The sequence below is a fragment of the Poecilia reticulata genome, linkage group LG9, assembly GCF_000633615.1.
Source record: "Poecilia reticulata strain Guanapo linkage group LG9, Guppy_female_1.0+MT, whole genome shotgun sequence".
Lineage (NCBI taxonomy): Eukaryota > Metazoa > Chordata > Actinopteri > Cyprinodontiformes > Poeciliidae > Poecilia > Poecilia reticulata.
The window spans coordinates 30,189,627-30,204,115 of record NC_024339.1 but is presented as its reverse complement, the minus strand read 5'-3'; the positions used below and the strand labels follow the sequence as shown (position 1 = coordinate 30,204,115).

Sequence of the window (14,489 nt, the reverse complement as noted above, 5' to 3'; positions counted from 1 at the left end):
TATATAAGATGAAACTGGACTTCTCTTTGGAGAAGTCCAATGGATTCTTCATTACTTGAGCTGCTTCATTATGTTCAGCATGGTTCAACTATAGATCAATTTGGCTAATTTGGAGGAAATCATAGATCATTTACATTTTGTTACCTGATGGTCAGTTGATCATTATTTAAAAAACCTGATTTCCTCATGTTTTTGGGCTACACAGCAAGTATTTGGATGAGAAGTCTTTGTGAAGAACAGCACATGTCGAGACCTTCTCAGCAGCTGCTCCCTCATAGCTGGCCAATCTTCTAACTTTTAGACATCATCAGGTTATCCTTATTTCCATTAATATCCCCCTCCCTAGAGAAAAAAAAAGCCCATATAGCCTCCGCATCATAATGCTCAGAGCATCAAACAAACATACTTTTCATGGAACAGGAGAGCCAAATGCACCTACTCACGTAACGTTTTCAAGAAACGATTGACTAGCCCATAAAGGTGGATCATCAACAACAATGGATGCACTTCCAGCACTTTAATTCCTTTTTTTCCCCTCTGCATCTCCCCTGTAATCACTAAGTCTTCCCCGAGAGACGTAAACAGTACGACGAACAAGGCACGGCGCAGAAAGAGAGCGATTCATTTGAAAAGCTGATCATGGGAAAATCTCGGCACATATTCACTGTCACCTATATTGCTTGATTGACAGGCTGTGAATAAGTTGCAAGAAAATGGATTGCTCTGAGTTGCATGTGGTTTAGAAAAATGTTTCCTTCTTCCATAGGTTAATCTTGCATAAAAAGTGTCAAACTTAATGCAGAGCAATTCTCAAAAATGCCGTTTTGTTTCTCCAGCTGGGCGACTCACCCAATGAGATCAGTCTACTGTTGTCTGACAAAACTTCCTTCTCCTTAAACAACAAAGAGAGAGATTTCAGCCGAGTACAAAAGCAGGGAGTGTAAGAACGAAAGCTGGACCCCGAGCTGTGACCGTCGTCCTGTGCATGCATCTGCGTGCCAGTGTCTCCTCGTGTATCAGGTGACACGCGGACTGTCAAAGGTAATCGCAGCTGTCAGACCTTTGCGTTCATCACGCTCTCAGGTCCGTGCTTGTGTTCTGAGTCTGCGAGAGAGTTTGTAGAGGTGAACACATGTCTGCCCTCCACAACGCCAAGAAGAAGATTCTGCTTTTTTTATTGTTTTGCTGATGTCATTAGGAGGTTGAGATTCACTCGGTCAGAGTGAAGAGCTGACAGGCCCAAAAAGGCCAACTCACGGCTGAGCACCTGTCCGCTCTGGACAAAAAGAACACACCGATCAAATACCAGCAATGGTCTTCCCGACTTGTATTGCCTTTGCAATAAACAATGTGTTCCTGTTCCATCAGGACATTACTCGTACGTTAATCTTTCTCTAGCACAACTACGCCCAAAGGATTTTACACGACCGTTTTTATTTCCCGGCTGAGTGCAAACTTAGAGCCTTACTGTTTGTAGCTTGTGGTGTAAAAACAAAAGGATAAGAATCACAAGTGCTGGACCCTGTTTGATAAGGAGTGCATTACATGTTCAGCAGAGATAAGGCCTCATTGTGGGAAAAGTGTCCATATGTGCAAAAAACAAAGATTACATTGGAATGCTTAATAAATTTGCAAAAAGCCAAGAAGGTGAACAATGGAGTCAGCCCTCTGGTTCTGATTATGGGAAAAGGAAGAAAAAAACCCCTCTTTTTTGATAACTATATTATACTCTATTATTTCATGATAACAGGAAGGAGTTTCTATTTTGTCCTCAAGTTCCTCGCAGAAGTCTTCATACTCGTTGAACTTTTCGTCACGTTACAACTGTAAACATCAGTGTTTTTATTGGGACTGAGTGACATACCAAAAAAAAAAAGAATAATTTATTTGTGAAGAAGAGTGAAAATAAAGCTTGGCAGAGAGGTGTGGCATTCATTTGTGTTGTACAACAGTAGCAGCTTCAGTACTCACCTCTTTGTAATTTTATCTCAATAAAAAAAACCCAAGTTGTTCTTTAAAGGCATCACAGGTTTTTGAATGGTTTAATGACAGCCACTGCTGTGGGTTTTATGGGATTTCTATGGTTTCTAGATGTGAAAAGATGGAGCAGACTAAAGACTTGCAGCAGCAACAAAGGCAACCATGTATCATTGTCATTCCACTTTACTACGATGTAGTATTTTATGTTAATCACATGAAATCTATCAAAATACAATGAAGAAAGGGAGGTGGTAATCTGACGAAATGTGAACGTACATGAGGGGTAAATACCTTTTCAAAGTTCTGTATTTATGTTTATTTTGCTAACAAAAATAAATCAATTTTGGTGAACAAAGTTGTCCAGTAAACTGACCCAAAATATTCACACAAATTAGAGATTTTTTCTGTTACAACACATTTATTTATTTATTTTTAATTTTTTTGTGAGATATTACCTGGATAGTGGTCATTCCTGGGTCTTGTCCAGCCAGGATCCTTCTGTCAAGCAGCTTTGCTATATGGGGGTCTTCTACCTTCAGGAAGTCCCCTACCAGCTCTGTGATGTCCACCTGCCAGTCAGAGCCCAGCATGAAGGCGGTCTGACCTCGCGCCTCGGCTGGCTCGGCTACAAAGTGGGTCAGGACTTTGACCATAGCATGTTGGTACTGCAGAGTGCAGCTCCGTCCCCGCCTGTCCTCGTCGTCCTCGTCCTCGATGTCCCATGCGGCTCTGACAAGAAGATAAGGTTAAAAATTACTGCTGTAGCAACATGAACACGTGGGTTAGGACTCACTTCTTAGCCCCAGAGATAGTAACACCGTCCACATCTCACCGCAACGCATCAAAACCAACAACCTGACCAATAATGAACTAGTTGGACTCCATGAACAGGTTGACAATCAAAGTAGACCAGGGACTTCTGGCAGAACTTCAACTACATCCACGATGCACTTTAAAAGAAAAAAAAAAAAGATCTGAAGAACCTCCAGAAACACTTTATATTTTTTCACTGCCAAAGCAGTTATTTTCACTTCAAAGGTTGCTGAAGTTCTGAGCTGTAAAAGTAATTCAGCGCAGAGGGTGAGCCCCAACTTCTTTAAACCGACTCGACTCTCACCGTTACAGTCGGGGCTTCAGAGGGAAACCTGGAGGTTTAATGGCTGCCATACGAGAGAAAGTGCATGAACGGTGCCACATGTTCGCTTTCACCGCCAGTTCAGCTTCCGTTTCGATTATTATTTAGTCATAGATCCGCTCCAACATTGAGGCCAACAAACTTTTAATATTACAATCGGCAACTCTTTGTGTTCATTTTCAAAATGCAACAATTTTAAGTTGTTGAAAGCACAAACATATGTAAACAAACTGCAAGATGATGTGATCGTGGCTGTAGACTAATAATAAATCACAATGCACTTATTACCTAATGGTGCTTAAATTTATATATTAGTATGTGTGAATTTTATGAATTCTGTTGTCCGAGCTTTAAGTTCGGAGTCCATTTGCACTACTAAGGGGCCTTGAAATTGCCCCTGAGGGACAAATATAGTTCTTTGAGTTGAATTGTGTTGAACTGAATACAATTCAATTTGCAACTTAGCGCTGTTGACCTCAGATTGGGGCCAAACCAGAGTCCAGGCTGGTGTCTGGTTTGGCCCCTCTGGAGAGATCTGAAAATAGCTGCACAGACGTCTGAGTCCATCCAACCCAACACAGATGGACATGTAGAGTAAAAACACACCTTTTTTTTTTTTACAGTTTATAAATAAATATTTCAAAAATGCATTTGCTTGCCAAGGCATTCAGCCGGAGGAAATGATGTTGATACAAGAAAAAAAAAAAAAAAAAAGGTAAAGGTGTGCTGTGGCGACGTAGGGGTTAAGCACAACCCACATATGGAGGCCTTAGTCCTCGACGCAGCTGTCGCAGGTTCGATTCCCGGCCTTGGCGACCTTTGCTGCATGTCTTTCCCCTTCTCTCATTACCCACTTTCCTGTCATTAACTATCAAATAAAAGCCACTTGACAGATTTAAAAGGTAAAAATCTGTGCTATTACTGCTTATATGAACAGCGAATTGCTGAAGTCGAAACAAATGGCTGGTAAATTGAAAAAAAGAGAGTAATAAAAGTTGTCACATTAAGCTGATTTGATAAGACATGATTAAGGTGCTCCTAATTGGCAGCTTGCATGGACCGAGTTTCACATGAAGCTCACAGCTCAGAGACTGGATGTGCACAATTATTAATCAGAGGAAATTTTAAAATTTTAGTAATTTCGCATTTTGCTACCATGCAATTGTAGTGTTGCAAGTTAAACTTATGTCAATGCTACAAACAATCTAATCCTTATTTATTTATTTTTTACGGGGAGGCGTTCACATAGAGGTGATAACCTGTAGAACATTATTAAAGTCATTTAATAAAGTCATTTTCTAGCTTTCGTGATTTAAATAAGAAGCAACACCATTGAGCTTCCTTTTGCTATGCATTAATCACTCTGCTGGGTTTGATTCATCATTCTTTGAGTAATATTACACTTTGAGAAGTTACATGATTGTTTTCTTGTCCATAGTTTTCAGTCAACATGTCATATAAACTAAACTTTGATAACCTTGTAATTTGTGGAGGCAAACATACAGTATATATTTTTTTCTCCTTTTGGTGCTTGGCAATGTTGCTGTATTTATTTATGCTTCTTTTCTGCTAATTGATTGAATGTTTCGTTAGATTTGAGGATTAGAGGAAGTGATTATAAGCATGCTGGGAATCATTAAAGCAAACAATAATTAGTTCATGTGTAAGTAACGTGCTGCAAAAAACAGGATCATCTGGATGCAAATATATCTCTTTTGAAAAACTGATTTATCTTTTTGTAATTTGTATATGGAAATAACTTTCCCAGTTAAAAATAATAAAGTTTAAATAATGTTAAAATAAAGTGACAATACTTCCATATTTCAGCAAGAAGACGTTTCTTCATACGATAAAACGTACCACCATAACCCAGTAAGAGATGTTGGGGTAAATCTCCAAACACTTTTAGTCAAAAAAGTATATTTTGGTCCTTGAAAAAGAATTAAACGGTGGACTCTAATTTGTTTCATATTTACGACTTTTTTTATTTTTTTGCACCTAAAACTGATAGATGAATTCAACCAATATAATACAGTCACTCAAGCTGCTACAGCCATTTTAAAGACCAGGGGGAAAAAACAACAACAAAACAATCTGGCATTAATTTCCCTGAATAAATTTTATGTGCCCATTTCAGCAGCCTCCCTTGCTTAACCGAGCTAAGTGCAACACACGGCGACTGGAGTATGTCATAAAGAGCCGTTTAAAAAACGAGTCATTATGAAATGCTGCTGATCAAACTTGCAAGATATGCTCCATCCTTTGAATGGCCGCCGTCTTTCTTTCTCCGAGCCTCTCCGTCACCGTTTTGAAGCGTCCGCTCTGAATCCTAAATGTGCTTACACCTCCTTACTGCTTTACTTAATAGCCTCCCTGATTGCTCTGTTGCCTGCAAATCTAATTTTATTACTTTAGGCAACAAATCAGCCAACAGAGGCACAACTCGTTCGCTCCGGGAAAATTGCCTTGAGTTTGACAAACTAGGTTTAAATGGTTGCAATATAATTAGATTTTGCCCATAACTGCTTTTCTGTATATTGCTTCAGCAAACACCTTTGTTAAAAAAAATAAAAAATAAAAAAAAATCACAGAATGAAGCACTGTGAGGTGTTGAGAAAGCAGCTCCTAAATTGTTGATCAGGGAGAATAAATGCTGTTACAGCCATCCCCGTCTTCCACTGATGCACAGCTGGGCTGCTTGCAGACGAAAAAGAGCTACGTCGGCACAACTATTAATCATATATGTATACTGTGACTTACGTTCACATTTTCTTCCAATCATCTGCATTGGTCCCTTTCTCATACACGCCAGCAGAGGTTGCGATCGCAATAACGTGGAGAAGAAAAGAAATTAATCTCTTAAACTGTTTTTTCTCGCGATTATCCGCTCTGCTTGTCTCTTTCTGTCGGAATCCCCCAGGAAATCTGACTGACTGCTAAGCCACGGGAATAAAGATGTTAGCTGCAAGCGCCACAGAAAAGCCAAGAGTACAGAGAGATTTGAAGTTAAGAGCTTAAAAGCTTTGCTGGCAGGACTGATTTCACATGCAAGCGAATGGCAGCCAATAACCGAAAAATAGATGCTGGAAATGGACGCTGTGGGACCAGGAAGAAGCTCTCTATATATGTTCAGGATTCATGGCATCATCACAAGTGGTCTCCAATGGAGTCACAGCAGAAACGATTGAAATCTGTAGCATGTTTAGGAAAGACTGTGATGAGAACCACCACACTGTGGCAATATTGTGATATTAAAACAAGATTAAATGTATTTTTTTAGGTACTTTTAAAATTTTTAAATGTTTTTTTTTTTTCCTGTAAGTTTAAATTTGCTGCAAATATTAGCTACACAAGTTCACCTCGGACTGAAAAGGTGCGAAAGCCTGATAAGTCCACAGAAGTTTCATTCAGTCTAGTTAACATCAAATCATGACAAAACAGAAGAAAAAAAAAGGAACAAATAGAAAGAAAAGTCTAAAATAATGCAACCTTACAAAATATCTATGCCTTGATCTTTTAGAAACTCTTCTTGTCTTTATCTAGTGCATAAATAATAGACTGCGTTCCTGGTTGTGGAAGTTTCCCAACTATTGAAAACAGATTGGCGTGTTTCGTTCAAGCTACTGAAGCATTCTTGTGAATTTGTTAATGTGTATAAATGAATAAATGACATAAAAGCAATAAAATCCTTTTTGATAATTTCTGGCATTCTGGGGTTTTTTTCCCCCACACATATTTTGGCCATTCATCTTTTTCAACGAACTCCAAATTATGTAAGGTGAGCATACCTTACCAAATAATTTATGATTTAGGAGTCAGTTTGGGCCAGTCCAAAACATGAAACTCCAGCTTTACGTTTCCAGACAGTTTGTACAGAAATGAAAGTAGCCAGGTCTGTGTGTCAGGAATGACATTTACTAACTTCCTTAACAAAACTTGATGATTTAGCTTTTTCTCAATAAATTAAATAGCATTTTGAAAATTGTGCTTTGTATTACTCTTGTTGACTTTGTCTTGTATTATTTGGTGATATACAACATTTAAATGTAATAAAGCAAAAATAGAACAGAAAAATTCTGTCAGTGGCAAAAACTTGCTTTTACAATATTTTGTGTCTTTTGACCGTTTTTAAGAAAAATAGCTTCTTTTCCATAGTGACCTACTGGCAACTGAACTGCCAGCACTGATATTATGGTGTAACATAATAACCACATTTTCATTTGCATACGCATCTTAATACAAACACAGATAAATATGTTTAACAGATGACCAACACTGTTGAATTCAGGAGCAGGTAAGCCATCGGAGAAGTCCGTCTGTTTTTATCCATGGTATAAATCCGAGCCAACGTTTGTGCAACCGCCTTGAAAATCAAATCTAAGGTTAATCTAATAAACAAATACCGCTCCGTGCCCGAGAACAACCTGCCTCTCAAAGCAATATTTTTTTCCACTTCATTTACTTCCAAGTCAACTCCTGACTTCAAAGGAGATGCTGCATATTTATGTGTCGTGCCTGTTTTGGTCTTGTCTCCTGCGAAGTGTGTGCTGCTGCTTTTCCTGCATTTTGTCGTCTGCTACAACGGCGAAGGTTGTTTGGACAAGAATAAGCAGTGTTAATGCTTTTAAAAAAATAATATATTATTTGATCTTTATTGATTCCCAAGGAAGCGAGTTAAAAAAACAACAAAACATATATTGGTCTTGTGATTGAGAAAGTCTGTCGTCCCCCCACCCCCATGTTATGCATGTTAAATGTTCGATCAATCAGTCAAATTTCATTTGTATAGCACCTTTCAGCATCAAGACATTTCAAAGCGCTTTACATCATAAAAACACAAAGTCATTGAACACACAATCAAATCTTATTGTCATGATATGCGGCTGTAGGAGGTGAGGTAAACGCAGTGGACCCAGGCAGTAGAGAAAACGATGATGGATTCAATGATGAAATGACGAGAATACAAAGTCCAGGCAGCACAAGTGAGCAGAAGGCTAGGAGCTCAAAAACAGGTAGCAACTGGAACAAATGCAGAGACATGAGACACAAACAAATGACTGGATAGACGAGGAACACGAGATACAGGTGGGATTAAATACACACAGGTGGGATTAAATACACAGAGGGTAATCAGGAGAAGGAGACACAGCTGGGATCAATCAAGGGGCAGACGGGACAAGAGGCGACTCAAATGACACAGAAACCAAGATAAACACACAGAAAACTCAAACCCTCACAGTTATACCCATCCACTCACCTAATTTTTGTATTGTGACAGTTATTTTCTTGTAACGCTCTTTCTAGTTGCAGTTAATAAAACGGTCATTAGACATTTGTTTCTTTTTGATTTTTTTTATACAGCAGAGTCATTTCTTATATATCCAGAAATGGGGGAATCAGTTTTTTTATTTTATTGTAGAGCTTCCAATCCGGTCTGTTAAAAGATGTATGAAAGAGAATGTTTTAATAGCTAAAAAAAATGAGGGAAACTAATTCTGAATGAATATATCTGGAGCGGAGTGTTAAAGTAGTCATGCATGCCCCGGTACTCTGCCTACACTTAGTTCCTCTGTCTGTGCAGGCTTATCTTGTCGCTCTTTTGGCAGAGCTTAAGCAGTGAAGAAGTGAGCTGTGCAGGCAGAGTCAGTCAAAAACCGAGTCAGTAGTACCTCTGCAGCTATCCCACTAACAAGCCAGATGCCTCTTTCCATTTTTTACTCTTTTTTTTTATATTTCTCTGCTGCCTGCCTGCCCCAGCATGGCCACAATTTCCAAGCCCAACTGGTCGGGGAGCACTAAGCCACTTGTTATTGTCATTCATTGGCTTAGTTCCTCCTGGGCTTGCGGACGGCGGGCCAGTGCACATTCTTACCGACAGCCACCGAGGCACCATTCAAGGTCATGCCTGTTCTCCCCTGATAAACAAAGACGACTGCAGGACACGGGGACGACAAAGCTCTCGGAAGCCGTCAGCGATGCTGCCGGAGCCAAACGATGACAACCCGCATCAGCTGTCCCCACCGCTGACGGAGGCGTGCACGCCGACACGCAGCTGGAACAGCAACACACTCGACAAGCCACGAGATTAGCTGAACGCTGTACCTCTGTCACTCAAAATAAGAGGGGGCCAAGGATAATTAGAGGAGACACAGTGGCGCGTGGGATGACTCCGAGTCCAACTTCGACGCATTTCCAGATGTAATTACTGCAGGTAGGGTGATGGATTCCTGCAGCTGCAGAGTGGCAACACATGGCAGCGCTGGCAGAAGGCGCCGCTTGTGATGAGGCCTCAGGAGAGAGGGGCTGACCTCGAGACAGCTCTAATAATGTGCTGTCCTACTGACAACTAAGAGACGCAATGGCAGGCCACCATGAGCTAACAATAATGACAAACCGGACTGCACATGTCAGCCATTTTGCGATCAACTAAGAACTGGCAGGGGGGACTGAAGTGAGGGAAAGAGAGCCAACTCCGAAGAGTTGCTCGTCAACACGGTCGTCATTATCTCATTTTTCTCAATGACAGAATTCAAACAAATCAGCCATAACAAAAGCCGTTCATCAGGCTAGTAGCGCATCTCAAACACCTCTGATTATAAGCTTTCAAGATCACCAAGAGATGTTACTGTTATTGTTCGGAGTGGAAATCTTGAAATCTATTTTTTTTTCTGACATTGTAATTTGTTCTTATCAAGTTTGAATCATCGCACAGCAGGAGACAATTTAATAAAACAGAAGAATGGACCTGTGACACATTCACGCAAGATATGGGTGTTAGTTAGTTAGTTAGTTAGTTAGTTAGTTAGTTAGTTAGTTAGTTAGTTAGTTAGTTAGTTACCTGGGAAATTCATGTAACCCCTCAGGCTATATATATAACTCTTTTCTCCTACGCACCTTAAACATTTTCTTAAATAAAATACGCAAGTATTTTCGGTTGACTTAAGACACGCAGTAAATGTAGCGTTTGTTAATAACTGTTATTCACCACCGCCAGTAAATACATCGTTTTACTTGTTTCTACCTTACTGGTCAGTCAAGAGCAAAATCAAGTTTAAGCAATTTGATTGGCTGTGATGGACTGGGGTGAGAACGGCCCTGGAGGTGTACGTGCCCGCTGCTAGGTACTGGCAGTTAGTGGGCGGCCGTTCATGGATGAGGTTGGATCTATGCTGCTGTGGACTGTTATATTTTAGCTAACCAGTTGGAGCTACAAACTTTTCCTGGACATTTTGCCTGTTTTTTGGAGCCACAGAACAGGATCACGCTCAATGTTTTGCTTGGATTTTGGAGATGCAGACCCAAACCACGCTCGTATTAGACTAAGAATACTAAAAACACTATAAAGAGTTATTGCAGTACAATGAGAATCACGCAGTAGTCCAGTTCATGACCCCCCCAACTTCCCTTAGTCAAGGTGTTACACAACATGACTGCGGTCGGCACAGAAGATCTCCTGAAGATGGAGCTATCAATGTAGCAGCTTCTCTTAATGCTAACAACTTCAGATTTTTGTCATACAGATTCCTTCAGTTCAATGTACTTTTAATGGGATGCTGGAGAAACTATCAGATCCCAAAATGAGGTAAACACTTCATTTCAGAAATTGTTCATTTGCTTGTAACTATTATTAAGGCTGTAGGAGAACGGAATACGATCATGGAAGTGATTTAAAAAAGGGACCATAAAACATCTCCAGATGTGTCCTTGTTTTCAGTAGTTTGCTTTTATCTGGGCTGAAGGCTGGCACAGGATGCCCAAAACAGACATGAAGCTAGAAAGGCCTTTAAAGCCTGGTTTGGTTTTTAATGTCATGGTCTACTTTGGATCTTACAATAACAACAAATCAGCCAGTGGCAGCTTTGCACATCTACGCTTCATTTGCATTCTGGGTGTAGAAGAGGGAACGTCTCCTGCTGCGAATGCAGCTGGGAGGGACGGCTGCAGCCACTGCAGCACCCATTACTTATAAAGAAGAGTAAGAGTTTCCAAAAGTCTCCTGTAACACCAGAAGGTCACTACATTTGCCATGGGCTGCAATTTTTGTAAAAAAACACAACAAAAATACCTAAACTAAATGGATCTGGATGGTGTAAGACAGTAAATTGCAGAGAAAGGGCTGGAATCCAGTTTTCTCCAGCTGTAGAGCAACAAGGAGCTGCTCTTCCCCATTCTACATTTTTTATTGCTTGCAAGAAATACAAATTTGTCCCCAACATATCTTTTAATTAAAATTTTTCTAACGGGATCAGTGGCATAAAATTCACACCTGATGTCAGCAGTGGCCCAAGAAATCGACAACGTACAAATTAGTCCACACACAAAATTATGGATAACAAAGTGGAACTGCAAAGTGAGCGAGTCTTGAACACATGCAAAATGTGTTAGAAAGGCAAGAAATCGGCTGAAATCTGCTCATATATAAAACATATTCCTGCTGCTGTGTGAACATCAATATAAAGCTGGTTTAATGTTATTAAAGTAATGCACAGAAAGAGATCATGAAAAATTCTTACTGTTCCAAAAAATACAAATGGGAGTGTCATGATGAGCGGTGGTTGAAGATGAGGAAGACGCTGGTAAACCCAGGTAGTAATGATGACATGATGTTTTTAATAAAGAATCAGGAACAAACTCAGATTGACAGGCAGCACTGGAAACAGACAGACGAACGATGAACAAATGACAAGGACCCGACGAAGGACAGAGACAACAGGTGGGGTTAAATACACAGGGAAGGTAATCAGGGAACTGGACACAGTGGGGAGCAATCAACAGGAAAGACATAGACTCACAGGGGAAACAGAACTAAAACACAGAAAAACCTCAAAAATAACTACACAGAAAACACAGATCGTCACGGAGTAGTAACAGCTGGAGTTTAGACTTCTGGATGTTGCAGTAGTGCTGGCTGAACATGTTCAGCATTCATTTTACCCACTGGGCAACCACCACCATGCCCATTAAACCACCACCATGCCCATTAAACCACCACCATGCCCATCAAACACATTAAGCAACAACTGCAGGACGGCTCCTGCAACTTTGCTGAAGGCCTCAGTAATTAACCACCTAATTTTAGCTCGTTTTCCTCTATAATTTAACAGTTGTGACAAGTCAAATTAATCAATGAGTGTTGCAATCCTTCAACATCAATGTGTAGTCAAACCAAAATCTTTATAGATTTTTCTAGTTACTCAGTCTTGGTACTTTCCAATTACACAAGTAATAATGGTGGCACTGTTTGTTTTTCGAAGCATTTTAAGTATTGTTGTTTCAGTTTTATCGTATACTTAACAAATGCAAAAGTGTATTGTGAAAAAAATGTTTGGAGAAAAGTAGTTGTTCTAAGTAACTGATTAAAAGTTCAGGCAATAGATCAACCAAAGACAAAAATAGGGATAATATTTTAGAGCAAAAACCTGAAACTAATATTACATTTATGCAGTGTTAAGTCTAGGGTAACTAGGTTCATGTGTCAAAATTAAAATATGTATATGTATAAAAATGTCATAGATGACCGATTACATCTGTAATAACAATGTTACTCTGTTACTCTACCAACAGCAGGGATAGTTACTTTAAAAAACTATCCCTTTAAATAAATGGTGATTTTTAAACAGGGTCTAATAAGACTCTACTTGTGGGCAGAATTAGTCCGTCCTTTTCACATGCTTTATCAGGCAGGACAGAGCTGATTCCCGAAGCCCCGGGTCCAGCCTCACCTCTGACCCGTTGCGGCGGTGGGCACCCTCCAGCCTTTGATCTGGCTCAGCTCCGTGTCCGACACCTCAATCTGGAGCGGGAGGCGAGGGATCCACACGCAGAGCTCCAGCTGAGCGCTGAGGTATCCGTAAGTGAAATTCACCATCATCTTCACCTTGCCCTTCATCTCCTTGCCATTCACAAAAACGTAGTCGCACCTGTCGGAGACCTGCGCAGGGCGAGTGGGGGGCGGGGGAGGGAGAGGAACAGAGGGAAGGATTAGAAAAAGGCGGCTTTTACCGTGGAGCTCCTCTGACAGCCGCGCTGGGCAGCTACACACCGAATTACAGAAAAACACACACCGTGCCCGACACACGCTCTGCCCTGTAGCTCTATTACAGGGTTTACTCTGAGCTCTCCCCTGATATACAGCAGTATTCCTCCCAACAACTTTGAACAAGATGAAAGGTCCTCCTCAGTATGAGGCTGACACTCGGGAAAGAAGAGGAAGGGTTCTGCAATGACTTCTTTGAACCGGACATCGGTCTGCGAGGCGACGTTTGGGTCTAAAAGCGAAAAGAAGCAAGCAGATGGGAAGTAGAAAGAGCAGAGCAGCTTTGTGCAGATGGAATAATCAAACTCTGAACCATTTGTTTTGCAAATCACTTTAAGAAAGGAATGGGACAATTTCTTTGTTTGCGTCTTTGTTGCTTTGATTCTTTAAATTCATCATTTTCTTTGATCCTTCTCTCCTCTATATCCACAGTCCTCCTCCTCTTTATCTTAGAAATCTAGACGTAACGTAGACGGTCCAAAGGGACTCACACAACACAGACACGTTATTAATCAGCATCACATTGGAGACATTTCTTTTTTTTTTGTTTTTTTGTTTTTGAGGTGCTTTGTCAATCTTATTGATCTTATCATGTAGCTGGAGCCATATTGGAATTAGATGATCTGGGGATATATCTTTCCTCTTTCCTTCCAAGTTATTTCTCCACAGTGAGATAAAACTGGAAACACCCATTCATCATAAAGCCGCAGCAGCATTTCCTCTGTGAATAGCGAGAAAACTTTGCATGTGACAGAATAAAGCCGGAGCCTCGTGTGAGAATCTCGCTTTTCATCTCCCAACAAGGAGCCGGCAATTTGAGCTTTTGCGGAACTACGTTTTTCCTCTTAATTCAGGGCAGGTTGAATGTGAGGAGGGAATCTGCTGCCGTTACTCGATAGTTTACATCTAGATATGAAAGCGGCACTCATCCTGTTTAAAGTTTGTTGTCGGTAAAGTGCCTTGACAAAGTATTTCTACCCGTGTTTTTTTTATTTAGCTATGTTGCAAAATCAAACTTCAGTGCCTTTTTATTGCAACATCGAATCAAATAAAATCAACAAAGTGAAAGAAAAAGTGTGAGCGAGATTCATTTATATTAAGCTTGCATGAGTCAATACTTTTGCACAACCACATTCCACTGCAATTACAGCTTCGGTGGTGTTTGAGCAGAGTTGTCTTGATAAAAATTGAATCTCTTTTTGAAGACAATAACAGATTTTCTTTCAGGGGGTTTTCTGTTTTTAGCTTCATCAATCTTCCAAGCAACCGTAGAAAGCTTCTCTCTCTCTCTGCTGAGCTAAAGGATCCTCGCTGCCAGTGCGTTCAGGGCGACGTTTG

The 14,489-nt window shown here is 40.4% G+C and overlaps 1 protein-coding gene across 1 annotated transcript in view; it reads right to left on the bottom strand.

The window, feature by feature from the left end:
* Positions 1-55: 55 nt before the first annotated feature.
* LOC103470631 (transmembrane protein 132C-like) overlaps positions 56-14,489 on the bottom strand; it is a 160,593-nt gene continuing 146,159 nt past the window's right edge. The window contains exons 6-7 of the mRNA XM_008419240.2: positions 12,838-13,046; positions 56-2,709 (exon numbers count right to left, since the gene is read on the bottom strand). Coding sequence (XP_008417462.1) covers positions 2,403-2,709; positions 12,838-13,046 — 516 coding nt within the window. The 3' untranslated portion in view covers positions 56-2,402. The remainder of the gene's footprint in view (positions 2,710-12,837; positions 13,047-14,489) is intronic.